At 43.9% G+C, this 14539-nt stretch overlaps 1 protein-coding gene across 2 annotated transcripts in view; it reads right to left on the reverse strand.

Moving 5' to 3' along the window:
- The window catches only part of LOC142579143 (uncharacterized), a 45379-nt gene that overhangs the window by 14367 nt on the left and 16473 nt on the right, over positions 1–14539 (reverse strand). For both annotated transcript variants that reach the window (XM_075689062.1, XM_075689061.1), the window contains exons 6-10: positions 14357–14445; positions 13114–13320; positions 11616–11793; positions 10640–10830; positions 4485–4718 (exon numbers count right to left, since the gene is read on the reverse strand). In XM_075689062.1, coding sequence (XP_075545177.1) covers positions 4485–4718; positions 10640–10830; positions 11616–11793; positions 13114–13320; positions 14357–14445 — 899 coding nt within the window. The remainder of the gene's footprint in view (positions 1–4484; positions 4719–10639; positions 10831–11615; positions 11794–13113; positions 13321–14356; positions 14446–14539) is intronic.

Below are 14539 nucleotides of genomic sequence, written 5' to 3' on the forward strand. Positions count from 1 at the left end.
CTGGACTTCCCACCGGCGCTTTTTGTGTACACGGACCAGTTCAAAAAAAGGATGCGGTTGACCGCCATGTTTGTAGCACGGTGCATTCTAAGAGGACAGGTGCCCCACAAATAGGAGGTATCACCTATTTTGGTCATTCTGACCCCTTTTTGGCATTTCTGTAGATGTACACACACTTTATGTGGGTAAATAACGTATGCAACTTGGCATTCTGTTGGCCTTCCGGTCTGACGGTCTCGGTTGGCCTCACGGTCTGACGGCTCCAGAGCAGCATTTCCATATGGATAATGGATATGTCGCGATCCCTCACCTGCTATTCATGGATGATTGAAATATAGAGCTAAGAACACTAGTTATAGTTCGCTTTTTTTAAACAGCGGCTAACTGCCAATTTGTTATTATTTCAGGCATGTGCTTGTATGATGTGTTGTGCAATATTTGCATAATGGTACACTTCTTGGAAAGTGAGAACCTTTTACACGAGCAGTAGCGGTGATTGAAATTGAGAGCAGTCAGCCTCGTGCTTTTTTTAACAAGTTTTAACACCGGGCTGTTGAAGTCCTCTGAATTGTTCAGTTTATTGTGCTGAAGTACCAAATTCCCACAATTTCTGTTCTTATTTTATGTTCGCCAGCTCACCCTTCTCTGTGTGCCCGCTGCCATTTCTCCTCGGGCAAGGGTGGCGAGCTGGGAGTTGCCACTCTGCATTTTGCACTGTGCTTCTTCTCATGATTTAGAACTATGTTAGTGGCGCATCAATGTGGTATGTGTATGCCGTGTGGTTGCTTCGTATGCTGGTCATAGCATACCATGCTTATAAAGTGAAAGTTCATAATTTTGTGAGCTACTTGTCGGCTGACAGTAACCAGCATCTCTGAAGCGCTGCATGCAAGGTTGCAACCACACGTGCTACTTAATTTGCAACCTCAATAGCACTCTGAATTAGGATATCTATCTAGCGTAGTGTAGCTCCGCATATTTTACATTTCGGGCTTTAGAGAGAGGAAGTGTGACTGCGTTCAGTGAACATGAGTATACTCTGCCCGTTGCAGCTCTTGATTTCCAGCTGCAAACGCGTCTATGCCCGCAGTGAGAGTTCACGTGTGAGAAGCTCACGTAGAATGCCATTCTTGTCAAAATTTCCATCTCCATTGGGTTGGGAGTTAAGCATAACTACATTTTTCTAGCTCATCTTTGCTGAGGTAGTAAGAGGTTTTATCGAAAATGTTGCCAGTTGTGTTCGAATTTTTAACTTTATCTTTATGAAGAGCATGATGGTATAAAATCAGTTACAGCTATGTGTCTCACCTAAATGCGTCTTGCACATTGTTCTTTTTCTTTTTTTTTTGAGGTCACATTTAAAAGATAACAAAGGTTTGGATGTAGGATTAATGAAAGTGAATAAAAATGGAAAAAGTTCCTTCTGATCGTATCAAAATACTGAAATTTTCTGAGCCTTCATACATAGCTTTAGAAGCATGCTTGCAACACAGGCTTGCAATGCATGCTCTCATTACTGCGGTCATTTGACCACATTTTCTCTATTGCATACTTCTAAAAACTTCCAAACTGCAACACTTTAAGAGCAGTCACTAGGAGAAATGTCAGAAGTTTAATCTGTGTTAAAGCAGTGAAAAAGCAAGCGGTCTTCGTTACCACAGTTAGGCTAAAAGAAACATGTTTTCACCTCTAAAGTATTATACTTTGGGTATTAAGACATTTTTATTTTTTATTTTTCAGATCACGCTAAGTGACCTTATGGGACCATGCGTTGTCTGTGGGGAAACAAGGCTCCTCACCTGTGCCTGTGAGCAGGAAAGCAATGAGAACAGTGACGACGCATCCCTTGAAAAGGCACTAGTGATGTGCCTATGCCTTTATGGTATGTAATATGTAACATATCTGACGGCATATGGCCAATTTTAGTCTAACAAACTTAAAGGCAGGAACAAGCCAAGAAATATTATGGGTGCAAACAAGATTAAGGGATTTGTTCACTCCGTTGCGCATTTAAATCAAACTCATATAAAGACTTTCTCAGCGATCTGAAAACGCTTTAACGCTGTAAGTTTTGTTTTTAGGATTAATGTTTCATTATGTCATATTTTCTCGGAATGAATGTTATGAATGAAATATTTACCCCAAGAAGAAATATGTGTAATACTTCTTTTGCTGCTTAGCATATTCGTTTTTCTTAGAGAAAGAGGCCAGTGAAAAAGAACTTGATCAAGTATTTTAAGCATTTTGGACCAACAATTAGAGAAAGAGTGCAATAGCATGATGATTTTAATGTAGAATATTCTGTCCTGACGTCCCTATCCAACACAAGGCTTGCTAACTTTGAATGCGCAGCGCTGCAAAGCACGGCTGAGAGGGCATTCATTCTTTTGTACAAAGAGATACCGAGGGGCTTTTTACATTTTACATTCCTTGGCGTCATTGAAATGTGCCAGGGCTTGTGAAGAGGGGTTGCTGATCACTCCTAGCAGGCGTAATCGGTAAGCATGAATAATATTGTGCTTAGATTAAGCATACAAGAAAACTGCAAACCCACGCTTAGATAAGCGTGGATTTTTTTAGAGTGTATGGCACACCATAAAGCAAGACATGCAGTGGTGAAATGTGACATTTGCCCTAAGAACTACACCTCATACCTTGTTTGAGTCATGCGTTTTTGTGCATGACTGCACACTGTTTTATTACTTATTCACTTTACACCACAGGTGCAGTGGTTTCATGTCAAGGAGCTTGTAAAGCATTGCCTACGCTTTTCTTCCAGCTGTTCGTCATGCTGAAGAAACCTCCGGGTACAAAGCATTCACCAGCGAGCTCCGTGGCTAGCTGACGATGACAAAATATGACAGCGCTTTAACGTTGTTTTGGTCTTGTCTCACACATTGTTTAGTTGCGAGTCTCGTGTGGGGCGGCGGTCGTGGCGTGCAGCGCCGCCTGCCAAATTGTTTTCGTGGCCATCGCACGATGGCGCCAAAATGCATTGCAAAAGGCTAATTGCGCCACAGTAGTGGCGTAGAAAGGCCAAACTAGCTACAGCCTCAGTTGAAGTTGGGAACGGGGCAACGTCAGAGCTTGCGGGATCAACCTCAGCAGCGTCTTCATTTGGCGCTACTTCTGCTGCGATCTCCACATCTGTCAATCTAAGCATTTTGAAACACTGTCAACAAAAGTGGCACCTGCAAATTAAGGCATCTATGAGTCAGCCCAGTGAGTGCGCATTGTCGCGCGCCTTTGCGGATGCAAATCACCAGTTCTCGTGAGGCGTGGCAGGCACAGAGCACGGCACCGAGGAGGAGTCAGTGCGACAAATGCAATGCCTGGCTGACATTTCCGCACTTGTTGAGGAAGTGTAGAAAGGGCAGACGCCACTTCGTTTTTAAGTCGAAAGCCTTAGATGGCTCATGGGTTGAAAAATCCGCTGCCCAGCACTATGGCACCAAAAATGCAGCGAACCAACTTGGAAGCATGGGTGAATCGGCCATATCTCCAAGTTGGATTCTAATTGACATCCTGAAAGTTATGTGTCGAACCCACCACCTTTGGTGTTGATGAAAATTAAGTTAATTGGGGCACAGTTAATTAAGATAAAGATAACTAGGGCAACTGGACCAACATCACATTAATTAGAACAAATTTAATTAAAGCACAGTTTATTAAGGTGGAGTTAATAAGGGTACTGAGACTCACGACCTTGGCGAGAGAAAACAACTGGAAACAACAACACATTCGAATGAAAATGTTAAGTAATGCAATAAATGTCTCATGAGCGCACATGCCTTTTTTGCCTTCATCCTATTTAGTGTATGCTAAAGTGACTGTCAAATTTATTTGCCTTTCTTTTCCCTCTCTCTCTTCATGCATGGAGCACGATCGTGGGCAACATGGAAGTGAAGCACCTGGCGCCATTTTATAGCACGCTCTGCCAACTCACGATGCTCTCCGTGGCTTTTGCAATCGGCGTGCGGTGGGATGCACTGCGAAGTAACGATAGTAGATACGAACTCTCATAGGCAAAGTTTTCGCCCCGTGTCAGCATCGTTCATTTAAGAGCAACTTAGCAATGCGAATGTCGCGATCATTCTGCATGGAAAACGCCATACAGAAGGCAAAATTTTGATTGCTATATCTGATATGCAATATAAAATATTGTTATATAAGCCTTTGTTTTTTTCTCATAGCCCTCATGCATAAGCAGATACTCTTAAGTCAACTCATCGTTACAACCGATATATCATTATATATAGCATCATTATAAGTGGACTGCACTGTAAACGAAAATGGCGGCAGGCTCTCAAGCAGGCTGCAACAGTATTTTAATGCAATTTAAGTGGAGAGAAAATGCATTTGAGCACTCTTTGTACTCTGTTAGCATTACACGGGTGTTGGCAAATTTCGTTGATATGGAATTGCAGATAGATAACAAATTTACAGAATCCTATGGGCATAAAAAACAACAACAAAAGACTGACCGGAAAGTGAAAGCCCGTTCGCACAGTGTGCATGAGAAGGGGTAGCGCCCTGTGTGAGTGGCCCGGTGCTGGCGGAACTGCAGGGCGCTGTAAGTGGCAAAAGAACAATCGGAGCAGCGCAAGTGCCGGACGCGCGTCATGGCGTCCAGCTCCTCACGCGTCAGCTCCTGCTCATGCACCACCGCCATGTGGGTCTGCTGCTTGCGCTCGTTTGGGAACTTGTGGCCACACAGTCTGTGAAAAGAACGGAGCCAAGAGGAAATCAGGGTGTGCTGAAGACGCACGCACCACACCAGAACTTGGTCTAAGGTGTTGCACTGGGCAATACAAAAGTAAACTGATGGGGCCACATTATGTAAAGGTGCACTTCATTTTTCCAACTTTTCATCCTTCATTACTGGGATTGACCATCTGAGAAGCCAGATGATGATAAACAAAAAGTTCTATTACAAAATTGTAGGAGCATGCGAATACTCTAATATTTTATTTTGAATTGAATAGTGAATATTCGAATGATTCAGTCACGAATATAGTTGAACCTCGTTGATACGTTCCCGTTACATGCATTTTCCCAGTGCCAACGCTTGCATTCGAGAACACAAGAAATTACCCAACAGAGTTAAGCTAATTTTTTTACCAGTTCATATGTTCCCGGAAAATACGATTTTTCGGACCAACGTTCAGTACATTGCCAAACTGCGATTGTACCGCATGTTTTCCGACCGCTAGGTCCCATGTAAACAAGAAAGTGCACGAGGTATAGAGTACAGTATATAGCTACCCGCTGCAGCAGCTTCACCGCAATACTCGCCCTCCCATCTCGCGTGAAAATGCTGGTGCGCACGCAGTTTCTCATTTCAGTACCAGCAAATGATCTTCGGGGCCATCACACGCGGCGTTCACAGCTATCACCATCAATCCTATTGTGATAAGTATCTTCGCGTATCTGTTTCACGTGTGGTGCTATCAGAAGCACAGCACACACTTTTAATAGGCAATAATTGAAACACGCCGCCGTTCCCTGCAGCAGACTGTGATCGCATACATTTTCTAGCCCTTTGATCCCATGTGAACAGTAAAAGACACGAGGTGCACATGACTGAGAACAGTACGTAGCCGCCCGTCTGGCGTGAAAACGACGGCGCGCATGCTTTCATATTCCGGTACCAGCAAATCTCCACCCGGGTTGTTGCACGTCGCATTCACAGCCATCACCGCCCATCCAATTGCGACAAGCATCGCCACCTATCTGTTTTACTGCACGTGGTGCATAGTGCCATTGGTAGTGTGCTGCACACCTTTAGTAGGCGATAATCCAAACACGCCGCTGTTGCCTATTGCAGGTAGCGCAACGCGGGCATCACATTTCGCTTCGACGGCATCTGGCATTGCCCACCAGCTTGATTTCGTTTCGGTTTCCCATCGCTCTCTTAAAACAACACACAACAGGAAAACAACAAACCCATCTGGGCTGCCAGAGCAAAACCAGCTCAACGCACGTCGGCACCTCATGCCACAAAGATTCGCGCGACACTTCACATTACGTAGATGTCAACAATAGTTGAGTCTGTCACATTTTTTAGTTATTTCAGATCATATGTTTTCCCTGTTAATATGTCATTTTCTTGCATTTTTTTCCAAAATGTATAAACGAGGTTCTACTGTATTCAATTTTTCGAATATCGGCACCTTCGGTGAATGACACAGCCATGGTCGGTGCCTTGATGTGCGCAGGATTCCCAAGGTACATGATCTTTATCGAAACAAGGTTTGACTAGGCCGACCAGACCGAAACAATTTATTTATTACAGAACCCACAGTGCCAGTGTGGCATTACAGTGGGGGGGGGGGGTCAAATAGTATATACAACAAACAGTACAAGTCATTTCATAATAAATGCAAAATAATTTACAGCACAACATATACATCCTGAGAAACACAACTTCAGTCAATAACAGAATATGTTATCTTAATGAAGAAAAAGAAAGATACATCATCAGACAGCATTGGTCCTTAGAGCACAACTTCATTCATCAAAAGAACATGTTATAACAAGGAAGAATAAAATGCATCATTAGACAGAATTGTTACAGAGTCCTGCGGTAACCTGTTCCAGTTCAAAATCGTCCTGGGGAAAAAAGACATTCTTAGCATTTCGGTTTTGCATTTTATTTCTCTTACCTTATTCACATGATCTAGATGTAAAAATACATAATCAGGCTTAAGTATGTACTTATGGCGTTCAATACCAGTTCTAGAATGAAATATGTTATGAAAGAACTTTAACCTGAGTGATTTTCTTCATTCCTCTAATAGTTCCCAGCCAAGATTCTCTTTCGCACGTGATACGCTGAAATGCCTAGAGTAATTACGGAACACAAAACGAGCCGCTAAATTTTGCACTCGTTCTAACTTTTGTATGTCAACTTTTAGCCAAGGGTCCCATACAGTGCAAGCATAATCGAGGACAGATCTAACTTTCGTAATATACAGAAGTTGCTTAGTTTCCAAAGGAAAATGTTTTGCATTTCGTCGCAAGAAACCTAGTGTCCTACACGCCTTGGCTGAAATGTATTCAATATGTCGGTGCCATGACAGATTGGAGGTAAAAAAAAACACCAAGATATTTGAACTCGGATACAGATGACAGCTGTTGAGTGCTTATTTTGTATTTAAAATAACGCTAAATAATAACGCTACGTGAACCGCGGGAACAACAAAAGCAGCGCATGGTGGAAAGCACGGAAGAATGTGTGAAAATCGGGCCAATTAGCCACCAGAAGGCACGCTGATCGCTTTGAATATGCAAGTTCAATGTTCACACACGCAGGTTCATGCAGATAGGAGCTTTTTACCCACATGTGAGCACACAGATGAATTTGGGACGTGTACTTGTGGTAGTTGCCAGCTGGATGACCACGGATCTGAACGACGCTTCAATGGCCATCAATCTAGCCCGTACGCGTGACCTCACAACCAATCGCTGATAAATCACCCGTAGGAACATATTAGCGACAAGCTTGGACAAGCTTTCTGCGATGGTTTGTGGCCCATTGTCACACCAGCTGGCGATGAATTTTCATCACGGCCACACCACTGGCCACACTGTCTAGCCCATTAGGCCGTCGTGTGTTAGTGAGTAAAGTCACAGTTAGCAAATCAATGGAGATCTATTCACAGTGGTTGCACGACCCTCAGAAAGCCTACAAATGGACTCCCCAATGAAAGTGAGCACATGGCATGACCGTCGCATGTTCACAGTCGCGAAAAGGAATACCGTACAAGGCCCCTCGTTCCGAACACCGTTTGTAGGCACACAACGGTGTCTTTTCGTAGCTTAGAGCTACCCGTCACAAAACTAGGGCTCGAAAACATCATGTGACAGCGTGCTGACCCTTGGCTGCAGATGCATTTACACAGATGGCAGATGGATAAGAAGAAGGAGGTGGGGGCGCTGATGACCACACGGAGCGGTGCCGAGTTACGTAATGCGCATTCCCCACTTTTGTCTCTCACACAGATTGGCCTGAACAAGCTGACGATAACCCAACAAAAATTACCTGCCATAAAGATGGAAAAACTCTCCTGTTTTCTGGCAGAAAACTGAAAAGCAATACTTTCAAGCCATCAAAGATTGCCATTAAGCACAGTATGGCCCACTATTAATCTGAAAGCCCAATTGGTATTTAGGTCAACTTCGCTATTTCTTCAGTTTAAGAGGGAAGAAAACAGTTAATTCTATTTGGCAGACATTCTATTGATAAAAAATATTCTCCGGACTTTTGTATACGAACTGAGTTGTTACCAGTACTGGCATACTAATTTGGTGTTCCCTTTAATAAGAGTAGAGCATACTTTTATCTCGATTTATAGGTACCTAAGTTACTGCTAGCTAGCAAGATTCTTGTTAAGTACCGTATTTATTCAAATGTAGGCCGATAGTTTTTTTGTTTTCAAATAATCATATTCCAAACTCTAGGGTCGGCTTAGATTTGAGGATCTTAAAAAACGTGCCAGTTTTTCATTAATACTGCTAAATATGGTGCATAGCTAGCGCCATCTCGAAAAGTCAGTATTGCAGCCGCTACTAGCCGTGCCAGTAGCTAACCGTACACAAGCGAGGTCGCCATTTTGACCTGTGTCCTGACGGTTGTATCGGTGTGCAGCGTGGTGTTATCGCGATGACACCAAGCAGGAGATGCCACTACAGGGCCGCTTTCAAGCGAAAAGTTGTGATAGCCACAGAAGCATCGTCGAACCTTCAAGCCAGGCGGGACTTCCGCGTTGACGAGAAAAACGTCCTTCGTTGGAGGGGACAATGACAGCAGCTATTTGCGTGCACCACAACGAGGATGGCATTTAGCGGACCAATGAAAGGCCGTCACCACGAAGTGGAGACAGTTTTGGCCGACTTTGTTTGGACGCAGAGAGCAGCTGCCCTTCCAGTGACAACAGAAGTGCTCCAAGCGAAAGCTAGGGAACTTTCAAGGGAGTGAGGCCTAACGCCAAAGGATTTCAAAGACAGCCGTGGCTGGCTTCAGAAATTCATGAAGCGCTTTGGCTTCAGCCTCCGACGTCGCACTTCAATCACCCAGAAGCTGCCAAGCAATTTCGAAGGAAAGCTGAGAGCTTTTCCGCGCTACGTGCTGTGAAAGAGAAAAGCGGCAGGCTACAACCTTGGGCAAATCGGCAACGCCGACCAGACGGCTGTGTATTTTGATATGCCAGTGGCGTACACCGTGAATGAAAAGGGTGCCAAGGACAAGGAAGTGAAGGTGCGCTCTGCGGGCTACGAGAAGCAGCGCGCAACTGTAATGCTGTGCTGCACAGCTGATGGACATAAACTCCCTCCTTATATGATATTTAAAAGGAAGACATTGCCTGCTCGAGAAACTTTCCCAGGAAATGTCATTGTGTGGGCAAATGAGAACGGGTGAATGACGAGTGCGATGGTGGAAGAGAGGGTTAAGATTGTGTGGCGACGGCGTCCAGGAGCCCTTTTGACAAAGAGCTCGCCCCTTGTCGTCGACTCTTACCGTGGGCACTTGACCGACAACGTGAAGGCTGCGCTCACCCAAGCGAACACAGACCTCACTGCCATACCGGGTGGCATGACGGACCAGTTGCAGCTACTTGATGTCTGCATCAACAAACCTTTTAAGGGTCGTCTGCGGAAATATTACACGGACTGGTTGACTGACGAAGACCACATGCTAACGGCAATGGGCCGCATCAAACGTGCATCACTATCGCAGCTGGCGGGCTGGGCAGCTGCAGCGTGGGACGACATCCCAGGTACTTTGATCGTGCGTGCCTTTAAAAAGTGCAGCATATCTAATGCGCTTAATGGTACCGAAGATAGTGCGCTGTCTGAAGGTGACAGTGACAAGGAACACAGCGACGAGTTTGGCAGTGACGATGATGTTGAATGGGCTCTGCACGTTCAGATTCAATAAATGCTGTTTGCATTTTGTGAACGCTGTCCTCGCCTTTTTTGTTCGGCCTACATTTGAGGTAATATATATTTTTGTTGGCTTCAAACTTTAAGGGGTTGGCTTAGAATCAGGGTCGGCCTAGATTCGAGTAAATACGGTAATGTGATAAGCCTCCTGGACATGTGCAGCACTATTTCTTGCACAAAATTTGGAAGCATAAAGGTTTGTGTTAAATTTTCTGATATTCGACATTCAATTAGACATTCGACTTTTCCTTTTTTATTTGATTCGATAATCAATTCAATATATACAATTCAGTATTTGCATACTCCTACAAAATAGGCCTCCTGAGCTTTTTCTGGGCCACGAATGAATAGGCAGTATGAGAACCACAAAATAAGCTTTTAGTGATTTGGCTTCAACACTCTACAAGCATTTAATTGTCTGAGAAAGGTTGATTATTATCACAGAAAGTGAAGCCCATGCTCTACCCTTTTCGAATTTCCCAATCAACGGTGACATCAGTGATCAGTGACATCAATGTTGTCCCAGGCTTCACCACCCACCTCTGATTTTTGGATCTTTTCCCACTTCTGAAGAAAATCTACTTTATCCAGCTAAATATTTTAGTAAACTTCAGCATCGCCTTCAATAATACACAAAGTGAAGTGTGCAGCCAGCTCAGACTATTCGCTGGAAACTGCATACACTACACCTTACCGGCAAGAAAACTTGAAGTTGCGGGTGTGGACAAGTCGCTCGTGATTGCGCATGTAGTCGAGGGTGGCAAATTCCTTCGAGCAGTGTGGACACTTGGTGGCATTGGCAAAGTCGTGGGTGCGCTTGTGCTTGGTCAGACTGCCCCGGCTGGTGTAGCGGTGACCGCACTGATCACACAAAAATGGCTTGGCCTGCGAGAGGGGGAAGGATTGAGTGTACCTTGTGAGCCCGTATGAAGCCATGATAATTGTCAGCCAAACCAATAAAACACACAAACAGCATGAAGGAATAGAACACACTATCTGCTGTACTTCAGTCACAAAAAAATATAAATGTATATAGTATGCAGCTAAGATATTCATCCACCCTTAGCGGTAACGTGACATATTAGGATAGCAGTGAAGACAAATGCCGCAGTTCCCGCAGCATGCCCACCATGTGTTTCTACGTCACTGGCAGCTAAATGCGCCCGTCTCTGTTTCTGTCCCCTCGAGTGGACATGGCTATGTTATCATTGCAAACTTGCCAATATTAACAACATTATTCATTACTGATATGGAAGAAACTGTTTCAATGCGTGTAATGTACTCATGAGAAAAAAAAAATACAATCGCGTTCGGCACGTTCAGCTTGCTCCGCTGGCTGCCATTTTTGTTTTGGTGTCTCGCACTGACAGCGGCAGCAACCTGCTTGTCATCCCACAGGAAATGCGGGATGAAAAAAGAAAATGTTTCTTTTCGTGGGAAACTTAACCCGCATAATGATTGCACCTCTGAATTTGCGTCAATTTTTTTAGAAGAAAGTGCGATCATTATGCGAGTAAATACGGTAGTCCTTCTCAGCTGAACCACTTACAAAAAGACGCTGGTTGTAAGCAGAACAAAACTGCCAGGTATAAAGAGCAGAGACCAGGGCAACTAAGCTTGCTACTATGCAGTCTACTGCCAACTTGAGCGGTGCTGTGATAAAAACCTGCCTTTGTGTGGCCCCTGAGGTGTCCCCAGTAGCCGCTGAATGTCTTCAACCGACGGTCACAGATCTGACACAGATAGTTGCCATCCGAAGTCGGCTCCACATGAAGCAGCTGATGCTTATGCTGCATGTGCTCGTCACACTCAGCCTCCTTAAGAAATGGCTGCTCACACTTTTTGCACCTGCGCCAAGATGAAAACAGCCTTTGTTACCACTCTCACGGTATTGAGCTTCACAGTGCAACAGTTAACTTATCAGGATAATTGAACCATTGCATTTCATGCCAAGATTACTGCACGACATTCTAATGTCCCAATCGTGAAAGCCCTGCGGGAGATCTTCTGTAGTAAAAGACGGCCTTAGAAGTTTGCACAATGCATGTTTCGTGAAAGATCCAAACTTCTGCCCAGCTTTAGCCTGCAGTGCAACACTATGCTGGTCAAATACACCAACACAGATAGCAAATCTGAAATCCAGGCAGTGATCACAGGCTCACAAAATATTTTTGTCAGATGCCATGCCCCACAAGCTTTTGACACTGACTCAATTTTTTTTGCTATGATTTGACAAGGCTTTCTTGACAAAGCACACCGCAGTTTTTTTTCTGATAATCTTCTGATGTTTCAATTCTGTTGTGCGTCTCTGCCCTGAAAGATTTATTTAGAGCAGTTCAGTGCCTTGAATATGCGACCAAATCATGTTATCACATCCTTACGCGCAAGCAGTCAGCATTCATTAATGGACAGTGAGAATGCATTCTCTAACAAAATCTATTCATACACTGCAACAGTGGCACTGAGAATGCAATGTTTGCAGACAACACCTAAAAGAAACTGACAAATGGCCAGAATGTGTTGCGAGACATTGACAAAAATGAAATGACCATGATCTATAGGGACAGAATGAAGCACGCTGTTTGCGATTTAGGTAGGAATTATTATTTTAAATTGGCAAAGAAAGTCTCAAAAGCTTGTAAGTGGTGCGAACTGGCAGTGAAGCCTTAGTACTTTGGATGTAGTACATGAGGTTACTGTACATAATTCAGCCGTTATTAAGTACCGCATACATATTGCTTAAAATTGCAGTTTGGATATTATTAGGCTTTTGCACTTTATTCTATGCGTATTACAAAGTAAAAGATGTCCAGGCTAATGAGCAGCGCTCACGTCTCTCAATGCATGGCAGCACACATGACTGCGGCTGTATGCGTGCAAAATTCTGAGCACGCATTCAAGCTAAAATGTTTTGTTGCAGCTCGCTAAGGCCTTTCGGAGACGACACACTTTGCAAGTGAAAAGTCCACACATGGCTACAGCAACATGCTGAACTGCAAATCCCATGTAAAGGCGCCATTTCACTTTAGAGAACTTAACCTTTCTAAAGGAGAAGGCAGGTAGGGTTAACCAAGGCTGGAAAGTTTGAGAACTCCTGCATTAAAGCAATAACAATGTCAATGAAGACAAGCAATCCAGCATTTATTTTTCTTTTCTTTGTGAACATACCTAAATATTGGTACTGTGGGGTGGTTTGATGCAACGTGCTGTGCCAATTCTGTGGGCTGTGAGCAGCCAAAGGTGCACTGGTCACAGGACAGTGCAACTGGAATAGAATCCAGCATGGCTGCTGTCTCCGGAGCTGTCTCTGGATCTACACCGTCTGCTTCATTAACTCTTTCACCAGTCGACACAGCTGACAGATTCTTGTGATACCTAAGAGAGAAAAGAAAAATTAATACGAATGTAATAAAAAACATGGACTAACAATGCCAGAAATTCCAGCCTAACTATAACAGGTAAGAGACTCACACCAAAGAGATACAGTTAGATCCCAATAATTAGAAATGTCTTAATTCGAATTGATGGGTAAGTCGAACTGCTCTACTGGTCCCAGCAAAGTTTTATGTATTTGAATACATAAAAACTCCAGTGAATTCAAACTCCAAAAAAAAGCAGCATAACGGTTATTTCAAACAAAATTTCTTGTTCCCATGGACTGCTTTTTACACAAACCTGAGCCAAAGGTGAAGGTCCAATGTGTCGCTACAGTCTATGCTCGTTAAAATGCTCGCGTACAACAGACTTTCGGATATAATGGACCATATTTCAGCCTTAGTTTTGTCTACCTATTTTAGTAATGCAATGAAGTTCACTTTGAATGGACCGCGCTACAACGGACTATCGGCTACACCGGATGAAACTAGCGGCAACTTTTTTCAAGATTCGGCATATAGAATGTACTTTTGCCGTGTCAACATGGGTTGACAACTGACTTGCAAGGGTCAGCCAAGATCACGGCCCAATATCCCACATGCAAGGAAGGAAGGCGGAGCAAAAACACGCCGTCTTTCATGCGCGAGACGTGGGGGGGGGGGGGGGGGGGGAGGCAAGAGAGAGCCGTGGGTTCTGATAATATATGTTAACTTGATACAATACATATTCTTGTTTTACTTTGCATCCGACACGTACACGCAAGTTTGTACTATACTGAATACTAGCTGCTTGGCTATTGGTCCAAATAGTTTTGCAGTAATTCATCCTGTGCACCACTAACAAAGCTTTTGATTGATTGATTGATTGATTGATTGATTGATTGATTGATTGATTGATTGATTGATTGATTGATTTTATGAACGAATTCTGCCCCAGTGCTTTCTTTGGACTCACTGTCTGTCGGCTTCATATAGCTTACAAAAAAAAGAAAACTAGCTCATTGGTTCTATGGTTACTGCCATGGAAATTCGCTTACCGCACCACATGCCGTGCCAGGCCAGCCTTGCTGAGGAAGAGCTGCTCGCAGTGGACACAGAGGAACGTCTCACGTCCATTCTGGTGTGTCTGCACACATATCAGTGCACGTTCTTACTGAAGTTGCAGCACAAGTAAGTTGCACAAATGTGTTGGGCTACCTTTATGGGATACTGAAGAGAAG

This window comes from Dermacentor variabilis, chromosome 4 (assembly GCF_050947875.1).
Source record: "Dermacentor variabilis isolate Ectoservices chromosome 4, ASM5094787v1, whole genome shotgun sequence".
Taxonomy (NCBI): domain Eukaryota; kingdom Metazoa; phylum Arthropoda; class Arachnida; order Ixodida; family Ixodidae; genus Dermacentor; species Dermacentor variabilis.